A 20,534-nucleotide genomic window follows, 5' to 3' on the forward strand; every position below is an offset into this window, starting at 1 on the left:
AGCACCCCATGAGAATTCAGGGTTAGAGTTTGAGAGATGCTATTAAACTGGCTGGTCGGTAGCACTGGAGTGTAAATGACCCTTCATCTGGCTCTTCACTCAAGTCGAATCCCAAACTATCTGACTAACATGCAAGAAACAGCTTGGGAGCTGTTGCCAAGGACAAAACGAAAAGTGACTGGTTGAAACCCAACAACACGGAAATAGCTGCCCGAGAGAGTGTAAAGAGGACTCAGAATCGTGATGAGGAGGTGCGGGCGCTAAAGGGAGATTTGTAAGCAAATACAAGTCTTGCTGCTCCCAGGACTAAAAAAAAAAAAAAAAGAGAGAAACAGCATACAAGAGAAAATCTTGGAATGCTCTGTTACACGGTAAGTCTGAGGTGGCCGCCTTACACACTCACATACACGTGCGTGGGGGGTGTGCACACACGCACGCATGATGCATATTTCTTATTGTGAGGTGTGGTCAAAGACCTCTGCTCTAAAGGGCAGGCATAAGGCCCAGAAACTGCCTGTCATTGTGAGTCAAGTGGCTTTGTGAACTCACCCGGATCCCGCCCTGCCTATCTGTGAACACTGGGGTGATTCGGTCAAAGTGGCAAGGACAAGCGAAGGTGAGAAAACTCAGAGACCAGCCCCGGGTGCAGTGACTGGCTCACGCAGAGCCTGGAGACCGAGGGGCAGACCGAGACACCGGAATATCAACACAGTGATGTGACGCGGTCACGGTGGGTTCCGTTCCCAGTGTGGCAACTGCAGCGGAGGCAGCGGCAAAGGACAGCGGGCTGTGTGTCTCCCGTGCACCGAAGCCTGTCTGCCCTTTACTCTCCTATCTCATTTGAATTTCACAGCAAAACTACGGGATGGCTATTAGTCTCACTGTCAGGAGGAGAACAAAGACTCCTGAGGACCGAATCAACATGCGAACAGGGAGAACTGTTTTATGAGAACTGTTCGTTGGGTGCTTTGAGAGGCAAAGTGAAGTACGGCGAATGGTCCCCTCTTGAGAAGTGTTAGTTGAGATAACAGAACTCACGAGAATCTTTGTGGAGTGAAGCATGTGACCTTCACTCAATTTCTCCCCAGCCGAAGACTGGCGGGGTGAAGAGAAGTAATAGAATTTCATTCTTTCTCATGGGCATAGAGAGGTACCGGACTGGAAGTCAACTCTTCCAGGGGGAATTTAAATTGAAAATTGCAATATCACGCCCACTTTTCGGTCAGTCAACACTCACTGCCCATGAACGCCATGCGAGCTGCTGCCAACTGCTGACTCATCTCTCACCGTGTGCGTGTCTTCCTGATACGTCATTCACGCACGCATCGTTTAGGCTTCAGAACTACCCTATGGAGAGGTACTGCTTTGGCGCCCATTCCCCAGACGAGGGAATGAAGGTGAGAGAGGGTAATGACGTGCCGAAGGTGAGACGGCTCATAAATGGGACGGCTGGGCTCTGAGTCCAGCTCCGTCAGCCTCAGTTTCCTGGTCTGTGATAAGGGCATAACACCCACATCAGAGGGCTGCTGGGAAGATTAAAGGCGCCCCAGTGCTTGGGAAAAGGAGGCAGCCACTGCTTTCCCCTCTACACACCCGACTAGGGTCAACTTTCCAGTAGAGCTAGCTTGCTTCTCCCCTTAACCTTACCGTTGAAGACCTCAGGAAGAACCCTACCTGCTGAGAGAAGCCCCTCACCACACGCCTTTGCTTGAGGTTTGTCTCTCCATCCAAATTGGCGGTCTCCAGGTGGCAGATCCCGCTGGGGTCCGAGGAAAAGAGGAGGAGTATGTCTGCTGGGATGACCTCGTTGCATCGCACTTGGATGAAGTCGCCCACACGTACATCCTTCCAGCACCTCTGCACATAGCTCTGCTCTTTTCTTGGGTGGGAGAAAGACAGGGGGTCAGAGTGAGTTCTAAGGTTCTCCAGAAAATTAGTGAGTGAATGTGGTAAGGTCCTACCTGCAACCATCTTCCAGTCAGCCTGCAATGAGACTGCTCTGCATCTTACCTGACCCCAAAGGACCACCACCATGATCTCTCTAGAAAGCTAAGCATGATCTATGGAATCCCACCAGTAAAAGATCTGCCCTTATGATTATTTAGAGTTTTGATTGATGGCCGGAGGCTGACTGGGTGCTGTGCTGTCCTCACTTCCTATCAGGAGGAAAAATTGAAAGGAGAAGGTGATTGACCACACAATTATATTAGCATGTGCTCTTAAAGTCTGCCATTTCGTTATCACCCCAGAAAGCGGGGCCACAAGGGACTGCAGTAGAGAAAAGATGGGGCGAGAGTGGCAGTAGGGGAGGTGAGGATATAGGTCTCTGTCTGCGAAGACCTGGAGAGGGGCTGAAGTAGAAAACTCTGGGCTCACAGAGAATTAAAAAGATGGCACCAGGAACTTTGACAGGATGGAACCCACAGTAATGACAAAATCAGAGGGCTGAAGGAATCTGAGGAAATTATGCACTTTCTCTTCCCATCCAATTTATCAAGCTCAGACAATCACAGTGGCAACAACATTGGCAAATTTAGCATTATGACCATGCCAAGCACTAGTGTTAATTAATACTTCATGTACTTGTATAATAACCCACAGGAGGAGATATTATTATGAAGAATTGAGGGTGCAGGAAAGATTTTCTGAGGCCTTACGAAACAGAGCTGGGGCCTGAGCCTGGGTCCAACTTGACACCAAATCACACAGTTTCCACTGCTTGGATCTCATCCTCCCTCCTCCATTTTTCCACTGCCAGCAAAAGGACCCGCCACCACCCAAGGCTGTGTGTCGCATTTCAAGGAGCTCCTCCTGCTCAGCCAAACATTGAACTAGTTCTGCTCTCCCAGTCAACAGGACCTATTCTACCCTCTACCATTTTCATAATAACTTAAGGCACTCCTCGGGTGTTCTATGAAGACTTTTAGACATGCCAAGTCAAATTTAACTTTCCAGGTGCCCTCAATTTTTCTTGTGTGACAGTTTCAAAATCTCTCCTGGAGATGTGTGGGCTCTTCTGTCTCAGGCTGAGTTTAGAAATGTCCCTCTTTAAATGTGAGATGTAGAACCAAACCAATATCCCACATAGGGTCTTTTAACTGAGCCCAGCTGGCAGCAGGGGGCCTCTAAGTCCAGCCAGGCCTGGAGAGGTAGCTTTTACTGGTCTTCTCTGCTGATGCTGAGCGCCTCTGGGCATGTCATGGCTTCTGTTTCTGCCAGAATCTGGGCTGCCCTGGGTATGACAAGCCCACTCTTCCACAGAAAAAGAGGCATGGCTGGAATTTTCCCTTTCTCCTTTGACTTCATAGATTTCCCTGAGGAGGATAAGGGAGTTGATACCTCCCTTCTTTGGGACCCTCTAGAGCAAGGGTCCCCAATCCCCAGGCTGCAGACTGGTACCGGTCCATGGCCTGTTAGGAACCAGGCTGCACAGCAGAAGGTGAGCAGCGGGCGAGTGAGTGAAGTTTCATCTGTATTTGCAGCCGCTCCCCAGTGCTAGCATCACTGCCTCGGCTCCACCTCAGATCATCAGGCATTGGATTCTCATAGAAGAACCGGTCCCTGGTGCCAAAAAAGGTTGGGTACTGCTGCTTTAGAGAACCCCAAGCAAGCCCTCCTCAGACCCCATTTTCCTTGTCATAAAAGACGCTTGCAGAGGACTCTCCCAGTCCCCTGAAATGAATGTGCTTGCCTTTGGAAGGCCAAGGGGAGGTCAGATTAGAGTCTGTAAAATGATCAAGGGCCTTGGAATTAGAGAGCAGCCTTGCAATTCTAAAGACCCACTGACTCCTATGGAAGTGCCTGTGGTTCTGGAATGCTCTGGCTAAATCGAGTCATGGGCAATATCATTCCATTGGCCACTGAGACCACTTTTGAGGACTGGGGGCAATGCGTCTCTAGCCTTTTAGTAATAATTCTTCTTTTCAGGGAGAAGCATGTCACAGATATTTAAGCACTTTTCATTTCGTCAGCTATTTTTATGCTTCCTCTCTGCCCAACATCACTTTTTTTTCTCCCCCGTGAAGAACAGTGACGGTCCCCCAAGATTTATTCCTCAGTGTCATTTCAGAAATACATGTTTCTGTTTATTGATGAATTTAGGGTGGATACTCCATCAGGAGTGTCAATGTTACTATCAAATCATTCATGCTCTCTCCCTGATTCAGAGAAAGAGGAGTCTTTTTCTTTAGAGCACCCCTGGGAACACCTGTTAAATGTCTGAGTATAGGCTACTTAAAGGAACTGGAATGGATCATACTTTCTATGGGAAATCTCACAGGGTAAAGGAGTGACTGGCTTTCTCTATTGCTTTTTCTCTCTCCCTTTATGAGAGCATGCTTTTTTTTTTCTTTTTAAAGAATCCTTAAATATTGCAGCAAAATTGCTCCAAGGAACAAAGGATTATCACTCAACTTGTCTATGTTCTTTTCCACCTACCCCTTTGACATCTGTGTCCTATCGGATAATGCCTTTGGGGATGGTGGGGTATCAGTTATTGCCATAATCTCAGTATTCCACATGGTATTTGAGACAGGATTTAATGAGAGCATCTTTGACTCTGAGCAATATCCCAACTGCCAACACGTCCACAGCACGTCTCCCTTTAGAGAGCATGCTTTTTTTTTTCTTTTTAAAGAATCCTTAAATATTGCAGCAAAATTGCTCCAAGGAACAAAGGATTATCACTCAACTTGTCTATGTTCTTTTCCACCTACCCCTTTGACATCTGTGTCCTATCGGATAATGCCTTTGGGGATGGTGGGGTATCAGTTATTGCCATAATCTCAGTATTCCACATGGTATTTGAGACAGGATTTAATGAGAGCATCTTTGACTCTGAGCAATATCCCAACTGCCAACACGTCCACAGCACGCTAGTCAAGGTTTGCAAATGCTAGCTGCACACGCAGGCACGTCAAGGGCGGGGCCAAAGCGTCTCCACCCATGAACATCAGACCTCATTCTTCCCTTTTCTACTAAAGGGCTTCACTGCTTAGGATGGGATGTGGGTAACTAAGGGGACAGAAGATGGAGAGTTACGGAGATGAGCTTATGGTATATACATCTTTATGAACGGTCACTTCCATGAATTGGGCTGGAGTGTTGTCTTGTCAATTCGCATTATGATAACAGGTATCACAAGGTTGATGGAGCCACTTAAGAAGCTGTAAGTCAGAGCAGTCTTTGTCTTCTACTTTTCCTTGGATCCCAGGGAGGTCACTGCTTTGCTGGTAACAACCGTCTCTGCCTTTCCTATAGATGTAATTCTCTCTTCTTTAGGATGGCATGTGGTGGTGAGGACACTTCTCAGTCCCTGTTGTAGGCTTACCCTCCCCAGGACAGGGTTGCCCACATCCGGGGGTGTGCTTCCCCAACAGGGCACACATACCTCCAGGCACACGTCCTGTCGTGTGTGTCTGAGGGTGCTGAAGCTATGGGATCAACATGATTTTGGGGTGTTCGTTTAAAAAAAGTATGTTTTAGTAATTTAGCTGGCATATAACTTAAATAGTTATATTTATATTAACCCAAATATAGTCATGTTATGGAATAAGAATCAAAAATCATAGGAACTTTAGGAGTAAAAAAGGTGACATCAGGGACATTTCCTTCTTGCGCTGGGGCCACGTTGTGCTGGTTTCCTGGCCTGCTGGGTCCACCTTGTCTCCTCAACAGTCATGAACCTGAGTGGAAAAGGCAAAGACCCACAGCCCTTGGGGATCCAGCCCAAGGAGGTGACGAGTGGCCAAATCCAGAATACAGGTGACATGGAAAAGTGGCGTGCTCCCGCAGTGAGTGATGCCTAGACATGGCCAGAAGCGGGCTGGGCGCAGCCTGAGGACACCGTTCCCTTGTTAATCTAGCCTGTTTGGAACGGCGGCCCCAGGTGGACGTGTCCACATGCTCTTGATCATCTCCTTGCTCAGTGAGTCCACACCTGGGAATGGACTGCTATTTTAGTTTCATGGAATGTTCACTGCTGTTCAAAAAATATGACAAATCAGTGTGGTTTGGGACAAAGACGCCATCTGTCAGCTTCCGCCTCCCGGAGAAATTAAGTGGTGCCATGTTAGACAGCTGAGAGGAGATAGGGCTTATTAAGAGGTAAATAAAGAGTAAGAGAGGGTTGTAACCGACCAGATGCCGAGAGGAAGCAGGTAAAAGCCAGGGGGTGGAAGGGGGGAGGAGAGAATGCTTAAGGCTTCATTTCTCAAGTCTGTGGGTTTCATAAGGAGGGTTTCAAGGAACTGGAGTAGAGGTGGTCCCTCTACCAGGACATCCTGCTCAAAGCAGGATGATGCGCTTACCTGGGCTGTCCTTCAGGAAGCCTGAAGGTCAGGCCCAGAATGGTCGTGTTACCCAGGGGTGGAAGGGGAAAGCCAGGTAGAATGAGTGCTGTGTAGGGGTTAAAAGTGGGTTTGAGTCCCGGCTTCACTGCTTACTCCCTGCGTGAAACTTGAACAAGGTACTTAACCTCTCAGTACCTATATTTTCAGTGGATGGTAATATGTGCTTTTGCCTCAGAAGGACTGGTGACATGATACAAAGGACTGAGCTCAGGGCTTTGCACTTAGCGCTCAATAAAGATAAGATGATTTTATGATGAAGATAAGATGATTTTATGATGAAGGTTATGATGAGGACGACTGTTAGTGTTATGGTGAGAGCTAAGCACTATTATTCCAGCTCTGGTATGGCATTCTTTGTGCTATGGGAAACTGTGATTATGACTGTGATTACTTTTCATGGCTTAGGTCCAGGTACACAATGTGCAAACACACAAAAAATCTCTAAAAATCCAAAGCTTTTATCCAAGCCCAGAAATGAGGAACCCAAACTTAGTAGACTTAGGGCTCTGGACGCTGACTACTGGGACAAACTCCCCTTAAAATTAGGGCTGCCCAGCAAATTCTTTTGTGGATGTTGACAAACTGACTCTAAAGTTTACATGAAGAGGCAAAAGAGTCAGAATAGTCAACACCATTAAGGAGAAGAACAAAGTCGAAGGAAAACACCACGGACTTTAAGACTTACTATTAAGCTGCAGTAATCAAAACGGTGTGATGTTGGCCAAAGAAGAGACAAATAGATCAATGGGACAGAACAGAGAGCTCATAAATAGACCTGCGTAAATACTGTTAAGTGATCTTTGACCAAAGAGATAAGGTGCTGAAACAACTGGACGTCCACATGCAAAACATGAATCTAGATACAGACTCTTCACCCTTCTCAAAAATCCATTCTAAATGGATTGCAGACCCAAATGTAAAATGCGAACTATAAAATTCCTAGACGATATAATAGGAAAAGATCCTAGATGACCTTGGGTATGGCGGGAACTTTTAAGATACAACACAAAGGAACTATCAAATAAAAGAAACGATTGATAAGCAGAATATAATTAAAATTAAAAACTTCTACTCTGCAACAGACAATGTCAAGAGAATGGGAAGCCATAGACCTGGAGAAAATATGTGACTTGTAGAAGGCACATCTGATCAAGAACTGTTATCTAAAATATACAAAGAACTGTTAAAACTTAACAATAAGAAAACAAAGAACCCAATCAAAAAACAGGCAAAAGATCTGAACAGATACCTCACCAAAGAAGATATATAGATGATAATAAGCATATGAAAAGATGTTCTACATCGTATGTCGTCAGAGAACTACAAATTAAAATAATGAGATATTACTATATACTTATTAGAATGGCCCAAACCCAGAACACTGATACCACCAAATGCTGGTGTGGATGCGGAGCAACAGGAACTCTCACTCATTGCTGGTGGGAATTCAGAACAGACAGCCACTTTGGAAGGCAGTTTGACGGTTTCTTAGAAAACTAAACATACTCTTCCCGCATGATCCAGCAGTTGTGGCCCTTGGCATTTCTCAAAGGAGTTGAAAACTTCTGTCCACACAAAAACCTGCACATGGATGTTTACAGGAGCTTTATTTATAAATGCCAAAACTTGGGAGCAACTGAGATGTCCATCAGTAGGAGAATGGATAAATATAGTATATCCAGACAATGGAATATTGTTGTTCAGCACTAAAAAGAAATGAGCTATCAAGCCATGAAAAGACATGGAGGAACCTTGAAAACATATCCCCAAGGAAAAGAAGCCAATGCGAAAATGCTACGTACTGTACGATTACGACTAGTGGACATTCTGGAAAAGGCAAAACTATGGATACAATTAAAAGGTCAGTGGTTGCTAGGGGGTAGAGGGTGGGGAGAGGGATTTGAAAAAAGGGAACACAGGATTTTTAGGGCAGTAAACCTACGCAGTATGATTCTATAATGGTAGATCCATGTCATTATATATTTGTCTAAACTCACAGAATGTACACCACCAAGAATGAGTTGTAATGCAAACTATGGGCGTGAATGATTACGATGTATCAACGCAGGTTCATCCATTGGACAAACATACAGTGGAGGATGCTGATAATGCTATTCATGTGTGGGGGTAGGGGGTATATAGGAAATCTCTGTGCCTTCCCTTCAACTTTATTGTGAACCTAAAATTGCTCTAAAAAATTAAAGCCTTAATAAAAAAAAAAGTCAGGGCTAGAGAAGATCTGATAGACCTCCAACTCAACCCCCCATTATTCAGATGAGGAAACTGAGGCTAGGAGTGACCTGGACGAGGTGGACGGCATCAAAGCCTGGGCTGGGAATCGTTCTTTCCATGGCTCCCAGGAGGAGAACCAGGGCCCTGTGACTGGTTCAAGAACACCTGTAATGCCCGATTGTTCTGGCAGAGGTGTGTTGAGGTAGAGGCAGAGTGGTTAAAATCTTTGGAGTCAAGTGAGCCTGATTTAAAACCTGAAACTACCTTTTACATGCAGTGTGACCTTGAACCCATGACTTAACTGTCTGACCCTCAGTTTATTCATCTACTAAATGGGACAAATAAAATCCATTCTACAGGTGATAGTGAGAGTGAGAGTTAAGTAAAATAATATATGAAAGTGTCTAACGACCATTTACTTTTACTATTATTATCACTGGAGTTAGTATTAGCTTGAAGTAAATAGCTAAGGAGACAGTAGACCACAGACTATGTGGTCGTCTGTTTTCATGACCTTAGGTCTGGGGCTTTGGGCTGGAGGAGGAGGCTGGCAAGAGGAGGTGGAAATTGGAAAGGTAGAAAGGGTCGTGTGACCTCAGTCTCTGACCTGGTTCCAGCAAATAGAACAGAGAAGCTAAAGGGTTACAGTGAAGACGGTCTGGCTTGGGGCAGAGCCCCGTTGCGCTGAGTGCACCCGTGGCTGCTGCCTCCCTTTTATTTGTTCCCTGTACCTGCCTGTCAGCTACAGACCACAATGAGGGGACTTCAGACTCAGAGGACTGAGGAAAGTATCAGCAGGGAACAGCTGAGCCCTGAGAAATGGTAGGAGACTTGGACCCCTGGCTTGGCTGGAAATATTTGGGGGTGGGGTGCAAGTGATATTCCCGATACCTAATGATACCCGAGTGTGCCTGGGGAGGCTCGAGGATTAGGGTGAGAGGACTGATGTCCCAAATCAACAGTTTGGGGCTGAGTGTCACAGTCCTTGGGGCGTTTGTATTTATGTGACCTCATTATCACCCAGAGGCTGGTAAGGCCTGACACATTTAGGTCACATTTGTACACTGCAAAGTCCTTCTTTATACTGGGAGGACACTGAAGCCCGACCTCTGAGCGCAGCCTGCCCCCTGACCTCTTTGTTCACGTGGCCGTCACACACAGGGAAAGCAGAACTAAGTACAGATGACATCACGCAATGACGGCCATGAAAACACCGCACTAGAGGACAGGGCATTCACAGGTGCAATCCGGCAAAGTCACAGCCACAGATCATGGAGCAGCAGCCTGGGGGCATTGACGGCATGAGATGTCCCCCCAGCACTGACCCCCAGCGCCCTTCCTCCGGCTGCTGCAGATCCAAGTCCTACCCCTCTCTTTTCACTCTGGGCACTGAGTGTCAGTGGGGCACCTCTTGTCGCCCCACTTCCTTACCTATTATGGTCCTGTTTCCTTACTGTTTCATGTGTCCTCTGTTTTCAACTATGTAATAAGCTTGCTGTGAGCTGGGATGACCCTGGGTTTTCTATTTCTGTACCTACATGGGGGACTGTTCAGTAAATATTCAGTATCGATTCCTTGTAGATTTGAACATGAAGCAGTAGAAAGAAAGCTTTTCTAGCCTTTAGCCACTTGAACATCCCATCTGTCTCTTCTTGTTATGGACTCACCAGTGGAGACTTCCAATAATGATATTACAATATGTTATACTATGCTACAATATAAATAAAATATATACCTGTGATAAGATTTCATATATTGAGTACCTATAATGAAGTCAGCACTTAACCTATATTACCATCTAGTTATCTAATAATGAAAAACGTTTAGTATTGCCATTCTCGCTATTCACAGATGAGAAAGCTTAGACCCAGAAAAGTGTATGAGGTCATGTGGTGTGTCTACCAGGACAAAAGAGTGACAGCTGAGGAAGCCTCGCGGCTCAGTGTGGTCTCTTGGTTCTTTTCGGGAGTGAGGTACAAAGCAGGGGAGGAGTCAGAAGCAGTTGCATGGAGGAGGCCAGCCTGAGGACAGGAGCCTTGCCTTTTAGAAGTGTGAGCTTCTTAATAGCCACACAGAGGCTGTAAATCCTCATCCTCTGAAACTCAGAGCATGCCTGCTGACATGAATGCAGGGCTTTGGTGACACTCGATTTCTTGTTTTATGACTCGTCCGCCCATTGAGTTTTGGGGAAGACCTAAAACGTTTTATCCTGAAATGACAAGCGGAATTGGCCCCGACAGTTTACGGCCTTCTGTGAGCACAAGGAGAGGCAGGGGAGGAGTGTGGGTACTTGCAAAATGGATGCTTGAGAGAGGAGCCTGGTTTTCTGGTGCCAAAGACCTGCGGGATGGATGCGACGGTCTGTTGGTCTGTAACTCCAGCCGGTGCTGCTTTTCACAGTCATGCTTTGAATGACACTAGATGTTTCTCTGTTGTCCGCATTTTTCAGATTCTTCCCCAGGGACATTTTGCTATGCTATTACAGATTGCGGTCCAGTTCTATGGTAAAGAGTTTGTCTTCCCTCACACAGTTCCAAATTCCGGCCAGCAGTTTTTCTTACTCCCCTTGGGTCAAGCTCATGGTGACCCCTGACACTGAGGTCATAGACTCACCTTAGCAATATTTTAACTAACATTTCCCGAGTGCTACTGAATGCCAGGCCCTGTGCTAAGCTTTACATGCATTATCTCATTTAATACCTGCAGCGACACCAGGATGCGGTTTTAGGGTGAAAATGGACTGATAACGATATGTTACGATGACTCTGGCAAAGCCTAAATTCTGCCCTGTCTGTCCACTCACCTCCTTTGAGTTTCCCAGAGATCTGTTATTTGGAGCAAATAATAGTAGCATGGGGACCAAAGAGCTGCTTTATTAATAGCTGCACAAGTATGACATTCTAATGCATACTTGATGTTAGAAGTTGGGTTGAAAAAAGCGGAGTAGCCTCTGGGTGAGATGAGGCCACCTGCATCCCTTGCCTGAATCTAAATCTTGGTATGGGTGTGCTCGGATGTGCTGCAGGAAGGGCCGAGGGCTGGGGAAGAAGAGATCCAGGCTCGAGAGAGATTTTTTGAATTCAGATTTTAAATTCTGCTCGTAGAATGCATGAGAAACGAGAGAGCAGAGCAAAGGTTTTTGCTTTTAAAACATTATAGCTCTGTCAACTGGTAAATATCGTTCAGTGAATGTCCTTGAGTTTTACTAGTAAAATAGGCAATTCCTCCCTTGTGTGTATGAGGAACGCAGCAGGGAAAGGGGAAGGCTCAGGATGGGCCTAGCAGTGCCTGATGATTTAAAAAAATCACTTAGTGCTACTTATGGTGCAGACACTGAGTTAAACAGTTTATAAGGATTATCTCATTCAATCCACAGGACCCCAGGAAATAGGTATTAATACTGTCCCCATTTTACAGATGTTGAAATGGAGGCTCAAGTGACCAAGTAATTATATGTGTACACGCAGTGAGTAAATGGCAGTTCTGAGACAACCCCGGGTTTGATGCCTAAGCCCTTGGTGTCAAGCATCCAGTAAGACGTCCCTTTTTAAGCGTCACCGTTGAGACTGCTTTACTCACTGTCCTTTCACATCGCCTCGTACAGCTTGTTTCTATAGCTGCATTACTTTCAAGCCCTCTTGCGTGTCATCTGCATATCTTTTCAGAAAATATACCCAAAAGACATTATCATCGCTACTTAAAGATGAGCTTACGCAGCTTCATTTAGGTCATGTAGTTAGTGACAGACCCAGATCAAGACCTCTCGTTCTCAGGCTCTCCAATGGGGGCACTGGCACAAAAGGCAACAGACACACAGATAAAAACAGGTTGCAGGTCGGGCATCTTTCTTCTCCAGCAGAGCTTGCCCCTGCTGGGAGCCGGGCCCTCCGTGTGGCGCCGTCAGAGGACGCACCGCTCTCCTCAGCATTGGCAATTATTTTTTATGTTGCAGCAGCCACCTGACTTACAGAAAAGAGATTCTCCATGTCTTGGTAAAAAAAATCAGAATTTAAAAACTTCTAATCTGAGTTGTTCTCCTCCTCAGTTCGACATTTCTTGATCCTGGTCGTTTTGATGCCAGCATAAACCACACATAACAACCTTTAGTTGACACATGAACAGGCTATGAGCTGAAAGGTAGTCCCTCTGCCTGGCTAAATGCTGTTCATCCTTCATTTCCTCCTGAAATGTCACGGCTTCAGGGAAGGCTTCTCTTGGCCTTGATGTTTCTCACACGCAGATGAGTCACCACAGCCCCTACATAACTGTGGCCCTTTGTGCATAGGCTACCAGTGCACATGGGAGATTGTAGCTGTTTAAGTTCCTCCTGACCCCAGGGCAACTGCGAGCCCCTTGAGGGCACACAGGGCCCATGGTGGTGCGCATATCCTGGGTCCTGAATGAATTAATGTTTGCTAAACAGTTGAATAAGGGCCCGGCTGCTGAAACACTGGCAGGCTTTTGCTACATTATAATATACACAATTCGAAAACTTGCCTGATTCTCCTGCTTCACACTCCTGCTTCCTTATTGCACGTTTTCTGAATACAAATAAAAATTTACTAAGCTGGATGAAAAAAACCTCTTGCTGGGTATGGTTTCTAGACTCATTAAACTGAGCCCTGGGAGAAACGAAGCTAATAGAATTCTGAAGCTAATCTCTCCTTGAAGTCATTCCATAAATCTGATTAATGGGTCACCTTTACACCACAAGCACAGTTGCTATATTAAAAGAAAACGCTCTAACAGGATTGTAATTCTGTTAACAAGGCTTCTGCTGTTTGCAGAAAGATTCCCTCACCGTATAAACAAGTCTAGGCTGGATGATGCATGGGATTAGGGTGAGCAAAATTCTTAGGGCCCTAGTATTCAATTGCACAAACAATGAAAACGACAACAAAAAAGGATATCTATTTCTCAAATGTGTGACTGAGACAAAACGGATAGAGCTAGTGTTTGAGATACAAGCTTTTATATTGCTTCTCGGAAAAAACACTGCCCTCTTTGATTTTGTATTCCTTTCCTGACATCCTGTCATGTACCACTGATATTTGGCAAAAGGACTTGAACATCCATCAGTTATGATAATAACTAACACTCACCTCGCATATCCTAGCTTCCTATTCTGGGGTCTTGCATAGAATCAATCCACTTCAGAGTTGGAAGAAATTTAGGAATATACAGCACAGGATGTCCCAAAGTGTGTATGTTCCTGTTCATATATGGAAAGCAATCTACAAAGAGTCTAGGCTCAAAAATACTTTAGAGTGATAATGTTGAGATAACAGGGAGGTGGCCTGTCTAACATCTGTTCCTCTTTCTCTCAGAAACTATCAAACTATCTAATTTTTTAAAAAAATTTCATTTGGTTTTACATTTTCTTTGGGTAGCTAATATGCTTTCATGGATGCTGACTTCAAGCTAGACTCAGTGGCTCAGGCATAACCTAATTAGCATAATCCCATCTCCTACTCACAGGGATGGGCATGTGACCCACTGTAGTCACCAAGGTGTGAGGAAGGCCTGGGGAGAAAGCTTCCTTGACCTTCCAAGAATGCTTCCAGAGTGCCTTTCTTTCTCCCTTTGTGAGTTATCATAGTAGATATGAAGGCTGGAGCTGCTGCAGCTACCTTATTGCCATGAGGGAAGTCTGTCTGAAGATACAGATGACACGGAGGGGTACTAAGTGCCAGATCTAGAATACAGATTGAACTGTGTGTGCCTGTTCACCTGCCCACCTGGGGATGTTTGTAGTGACTTAAACTGACAAGTCTCTGTTGTTTAAACTTGTTTTAGGTGAGCTTTCTGCTTGCAGCGGAAAGCATTTCAACTGACACGACTGGGTTAAACAAAGTTGGTTAGGGTACTTACTGAGGGCCCGCCCAGAAACTTTGTTTGACCATTGTTGTACTATTTCCCAAATTTATTTGGCTATGGGTTCTGTTCTTTCACAGTGCATCTCACAGGACAAGATCTAGTCTGACTCCCAAGTTTTACGAAAGTATAAACTGAGATCCAGGGATTTAAATAACTTTTCTAAGCTATTACAGTTGACCCTTCAACGACATGGGTTTAAACTGCATGGGTCCACTTACAGGTGGTTTTTTGCGCAGTTCAAAACCGTGTTGTTCGAGAATCACCTGTATTAGTAGTTAGTCACAGATCTGGGTCTAGCCTACAGGCTTCCTGACTCCTAGGCCTGCATTCTCGCTTTAAGGTCACAGGCCCCCTCTGCCCAAAGAGGTTAAGAGGTTCCTTTATTGAAGATAAATCTCAAAAGAATAATCTACTTTTATTATTATTTTTTTTGCAGAGACTCCACATTCTTGGATATTATAAAGCAAAGGTTGCAAATTAAGGGGCTCACAGGGGACACAAGAACTTTAGGTCAGATAAAATAGGTCTGAAGTACCTGAAAAATTATATCAGATACCAACACTTAAAAATCAGATTATTTCAGATAAAAATATTAATTTCTAGTTCTCTTAACAAAACTCAGACGGTCTAGCACCGCTAGGCCTATATTTCCACATGGTAACCAGCGAGAGCTGAGAGGCCAGCTCTGCCTCCTGAGATGAATACATGGGTCCCCCTGTTTGCCACAGTCCCCACCACTCTCTGTTGCATCCTATCACTGATGCTAAGTGTCCCAAAAAATATCAGTACACAAAAAATACTGCTTTCCTCTTTGTATCCAGTCTATTTCATTCAATTACCTTCCTGGCCCTATATATCAATTATTTTGCTATACTGGAAAAAGTAATAAATATTAAAAAATATTTTAAAGGTTCAGCTGGTTTGGAACAACACTGAGTTATTCAATGATGCATGGGTTTCTTTACTGCGTATCGCTGCTTAGTCCTTCCTGGGCCATGGGTTAGGAGGGCAGCATACATTCTTTTGGCCATGATGTCTTTTTTTCAGAGACCACCTCTTTGTCTCTATTATTCCACTAAATACGCTTTGGGAAATACTGCCATGAAAATTCCTTCGGTCCCTCCCTGCCTGTGAGCCTGCGGACGATGTCTCTTTTTGCGAGGCTTGCTATTACCTCGGCTTTCTGCTCTTCCCTGGAGGTTATTCTGAGAACAGAGCAGCAGTAGCCGGGTCTCCATCAGGCCAGCACCCAGCACAGGCCAGTCTGTGGGCTGATCAACACTGCTAGCCCCAAGAACAGGCCCGGTATTGTGGGATGCTTAGAGAGGAGGATTTCTGGCAGAGCGGGGAGAATAGGACCAGGCTAATTGAGGTCCACATGCATTCTTCCCCAAGGAACCAGCTTCCTGGTTCACTATCTTCTCTGGAAAAACAAACAAACAAAAAAAACCCAAAAAACCCCCCAAAACAAAGGAGAAAGGTGGAAAACAAAAAGTGATGGGGTAGATGGGGGACAGGAGAAAAGCAATCCTTTCTTAAAAAACAATCTCTTCAAAAAAAAGGCATGAGACCCCCCAACAGTATTTTTCCCTTTTATTGTAATTTCTTTACTCAAAGGTGACTAAATCTCAACTCCGGGTCGTAGCAACGACATTCCAGACAATGTGGTCTAGCTTAGAAGAAACCAACAACAACACCGCAAACAAAATCCTTGAGGTGAGATGTTTTAGACGCACGGCAGAGGCACCGCATGCACAGAGGCCGGAGGCTCCTCTGATGCCGAGGGAGGGCATGGGGTTTCTCTTAGGGGTGCCCTGGAGACAAATGAGTCTCCTCAGAAGCCTCCCCTGGCTACAACGTTCCAAGCGGAGTCTGGCTCATAAACCCGCCTCAGAAGGCGGCGGCCATGAATGGCTGCCATGTCACCCTGACGCAAGCCCCTTCCGTTCTGAGAATGACCGGAGCAACCGCAGAGATTCTGCCAAACCGAGGTTGAGACAGTCAGAGGGGAAGCATCACAGGGATGGTACTCCTTGGGAGAGATGGATATTTTCCTTATTTGCCAAGAAATCGAGCCTTCATGTGCTAGTGATTTGATCGTCTAAGTTTTCTACCAGCTGGACCAGAAAGCACTGAGTCACAGTAGTCCCTCTGTAAGCCCAGGCTGCGCGACATGTCACAGTTGAGACACACGCTAACTCTATTTTCTTCCCTTACTGACAGAGAGTATGTCCTTTTCCTAACAACCCAGTTTCGTGACTCGTTCAACAGAACCCTTGCAAAAACAATGACATGTAAAAAATAACATTAAATAATGAGATAAGACAGGTAGTGTGCAGTTTTTGCTGTGGTTGGGACAACATCAGAGAGGAAGCTTAAGGACAGGCTTGATGATGGAGCTAATATGAGTTTTATATTCTAAAAATAAAGCAATCTGAGCTTGCATATTGAACACTTACTCTATGTCAGGCATGGTACTAAGCACTTTCCGAGGATTATCTTGTGCAATTCTCATGCCCACCCAGGTAGTGTTCCAATTTTATGAATGACAAAATGAGGCTCAGGGAGATTAGGTCAGCTGCCTAAGTTCAATGTAGTTCGTGAGTCATGGAGACATTGTTCAACCCAGGCAGTGTGTCTCCACGCCTGCTGCTCCCCTGACAGACGGAGATGCCTCTGCCCCTTGGGGGTCTCCAAACACGCTCCCCTGTGCTTATGGCCACACTGGACTAAGAATGGATGAGAATTCACACACAGTTCTTAAATGTTGATCACATTTGAAACAGGTAAGAAAATGCCACATAATGAAGACCCTTCATTTTAATAAACCACTGACTCAAGCCTCTATTTTCTTATTCTTTTGTTTTCTGTTTTCTGGTTTTAGACCATAATCCTTACCATGGAGAACTGAACAGCATCGCTGAGATAAGATAATGTCATCTCCCTACTCCATCCCTTCTATAAACAGCAGCTGCAGTGGCAGCAGCAACAGGAGGGCCAGAGCTGGGCCCACGAGCCCACCCGACGTGCTCTGCTTTACCTGCTGTACACCAGGCATTCTCCATTGTTGATCACTTTATCAGATTGGTGCCTCCGGAGGTCTTCCCAAGCATCCTTGATGGCAGTGACTCCCAGGATGATACAGATTGGTATCATGTTCACCTCAGGCTGGAAAGCGTTGACCACGGGGATAAAATTCAGAACCGCGATGCCCACAAAATAGATATTGGCAAACCGGTGTAGCTGCTCGAAGGTGTTCTTGGGTAGGAAGGACAGCACGGTGTACCTGCTGGTCTTAATTTGATTCCCACAGTAATGTCTGTTGGGGTTTTCCTTGTGGGACCGTCCCTCGAAGGGCAGGTTGGAGACCACCACGCGTTTCTTGTCCTCCTTCCTTTTCCGCCTTCTCTCCCCTTCCTTTCTCATCGCTGCTCAATCCTGTCTCTTTAATTCTCATAGCATGGACAATGAGTTCCCCGTAGAAGAGGTTTTTCCCCGATCAGTCTCATTGTTCAGCTGTCGGGGAGTCATGCCCTGACATATTTTACTTGCCTTCTCTGCTGAAAATTTCTCTCTTCTTTTAAAAGGAAAAAAAAAGAGCCAGTGTACAAACACCAGGGGAGAAATATGACAAGGAAGAGCTTGCAAAGAACAGGTGTGCACCCTCCAGGCCACTTTCTTCTACTTGTTGAGACTCCACCTGTTGGAATGTAGACGTCATCCACAGGTGTCTTTCTTTTCCACGTCAGGCAGCCAAGAACAGGTGTGCCAACTCTGGGTCCTAAAACCTACCTTGTTAAGTTCTAAAAGCAAGGACTTTTAGCCAAGAGCCTCAGAGGCTTTAAAAATGGTATCCATTTTGTTTGAGAGACACTGCCTGTCACCCTCCAAAAGAGCTGCTTGTAAACTTGGTCTCCTGCAATGCTCCCGTCAACACTACACTTTAATTCTTGAGATTTCCACCCTATTATTAATAATATAGCATCCTTGAGTGTTTACTCAAGTTAAATGAAGGTTTCTAAGTCTCAGCACTATTGACATTTTGAGCTAGACAATAATTCTTTGTTGTGGGGGTGCTGTCCTGTATATTGTAAGATGTTTAGCATCATTCTCGGCCTTTATCAACTAGATGCCAGTAGCACCCTCCTTCCCAAGATGGCAACCAAAAATGGCTTCAGACATTGTCACATGTCCCCTGCAGGGCAAAATGACCCTGGCTGAGAATCACTGAATTAAGTGATTATAAGAAAATGTAACATGAGAAGACAGACTAATCTTTTGAAAGTCCTGATAAGTTTGTATAACCTATTCGTGTGAGAGAAAACAAAAGAATGATCTAACCTTTCATATATCCGGATGTTGGAGCAGTTTCTCTCTCTGTCGAAGCGGTGTCTCTTGAAGTCCTCCATGCCGTCCTTGACCATGATGATGAACAGCACAATGGCCAATGGTAGCATGGTGATTTCTCTGTGGAAAACTTCCATGGCAGGTATCCAGTTCAGAATCACCAGGAACAGGAAATAGAGGTTAGCCCATCTGGAAGGGGCAAGCAAGGTGTGACTGAACATCATGGAGAAGAAAACTATACTCTCTGCACTATTTCTTTGCTGCTGCTGGCCCTTACCGATTAGAATGACATTCTCTTTCACTGTCACCTCAAACACTATGGTAAGGGCTTTGAAACCAAATCTAGTTAGGTTCAAACTCAGTTCCTACTATTTACTAGTTGTGTGACCTTACTAAGCTTGGTTTGTCCTGCGTAGAATGGGGATAGTACTATCTACTTTAAAGGGCTCTCATAAGTATTACATGGATCATATTTATTATGTATGCAGTAGAGGGTTCTGGAACATAGTAGTTGCTCAATAAATGACAGCTTATAATAATGACAAAATTTAGGATAATATCGAAGTGCATAGTTTGCTTTACAATTAAAAGATTATTTGTCATATAGGATCTCAAAAGAGCGGCTTACATTTTGCAATTTTTTGAGTGCATGTTGCTCCCTCTTTCCATAGTACTTTTGCACACGAAGGTCTGTCCGTGGGAACGTTCTCCTGGCTCTCTTCCCTGACTTCTCTTTGCCTCTTTCCACCTGGTTAATGCATTCTCTTCTTTCATATTATTTTTCAGTTATCACTTCCTCCTGGAGTCTTCCCCTACCTTCTTAACTAGGCCAGGTTTCCCTCCTACTCTAACGGCACCAGGTAGTGCTCTTTGGAAATATCTATGTGAGTCATAATTTTACATCAATTTATATAATTCATACAATTAATGTCTGTCTCTTTCACTAGACAACAAAGTCAGGACTATATCTCTTTTTTCCTCAGGTATCTCTAGCACCCAACACGTGGCCTAACACAAAGTAGAGTCTGATATTGAATGAAAGAATGAATAAATAAATGACAAGTCTTTTCGAAGTATGTGCCTTTGGATATTAAAGGAAAGGTGGCCCAGAGGGCAGCATCTCTGAGTTGTCTGGGTGGCAGTTACTTGGTTAAAGTGGGTATTGTTTGGCCAAGTGCTTGTGTACCTGTGAAACTGCTCCAAGAGATTCTGGGGCAGGAAGGTGAAGAGGGTATATTTGGTCGTGCGGATCCTATTGCTGGAGTATCTCCTGGAGACCTTGGCCCAGTCTTGGTGGAACAGGACATTGTTGGGGAATACGACCCGCTGCTGCGTCAGGTTGTAGCTCTGTCCCCCCTTCTCTGGGGACAGCAGTGGTGTGGCTTCTGACGGAGACTGGAGGAGGCCATCTCTGAGTCGCCACTGCCACCGATGCCAAGAGGAGTCCACTGAGAGGGCCATTTCTGGCAGCAAGCTAAGGTCTGAAAACAGACACATGAAGTCCTTATGGTCAGAAGGAACATGTGGTATAGCAGTTCATCCATTTGTCCACTCACCTATACAAGGTAGGTTCTGGGATGCAGAGTCAAAAACAGGTTCGATCCCTATCATCCATATGTTCTAGGGTGGGAGACTTTCAGCAAAATAATTATATAAGTAATATACAACCAAGACTGCGGTAAGTGCCAAGAAAGCACCTGGGGGAAGTAGAAAGTGCTGATCATTTGG

The 20,534-nt window shown here is 45.2% G+C and overlaps 1 protein-coding gene across 1 annotated transcript in view; it reads right to left on the reverse strand.

Annotated features, from left to right (window-relative positions):
- The window catches only part of ATP10B (ATPase phospholipid transporting 10B (putative)), an 86,397-nt gene extending 66,130 nt beyond the window's left edge, over positions 1-20,267 (reverse strand). The window contains exons 1-3 of the mRNA XM_006906481.1: positions 19,993-20,267; positions 18,801-18,995; positions 1,675-1,879 (exon numbers count right to left, since the gene is read on the reverse strand). Coding sequence (XP_006906543.1) covers positions 1,675-1,879; positions 18,801-18,995; positions 19,993-20,267 — 675 coding nt within the window. The remainder of the gene's footprint in view (positions 1-1,674; positions 1,880-18,800; positions 18,996-19,992) is intronic.
- Positions 20,268-20,534: the final 267 nt, after the last annotated feature.

The sequence above is a fragment of the Pteropus alecto genome, unplaced genomic scaffold (assembly GCF_000325575.1).
Source record: "Pteropus alecto unplaced genomic scaffold, ASM32557v1 scaffold40, whole genome shotgun sequence".
In the NCBI taxonomy this organism is placed as follows: domain Eukaryota; kingdom Metazoa; phylum Chordata; class Mammalia; order Chiroptera; family Pteropodidae; genus Pteropus; species Pteropus alecto.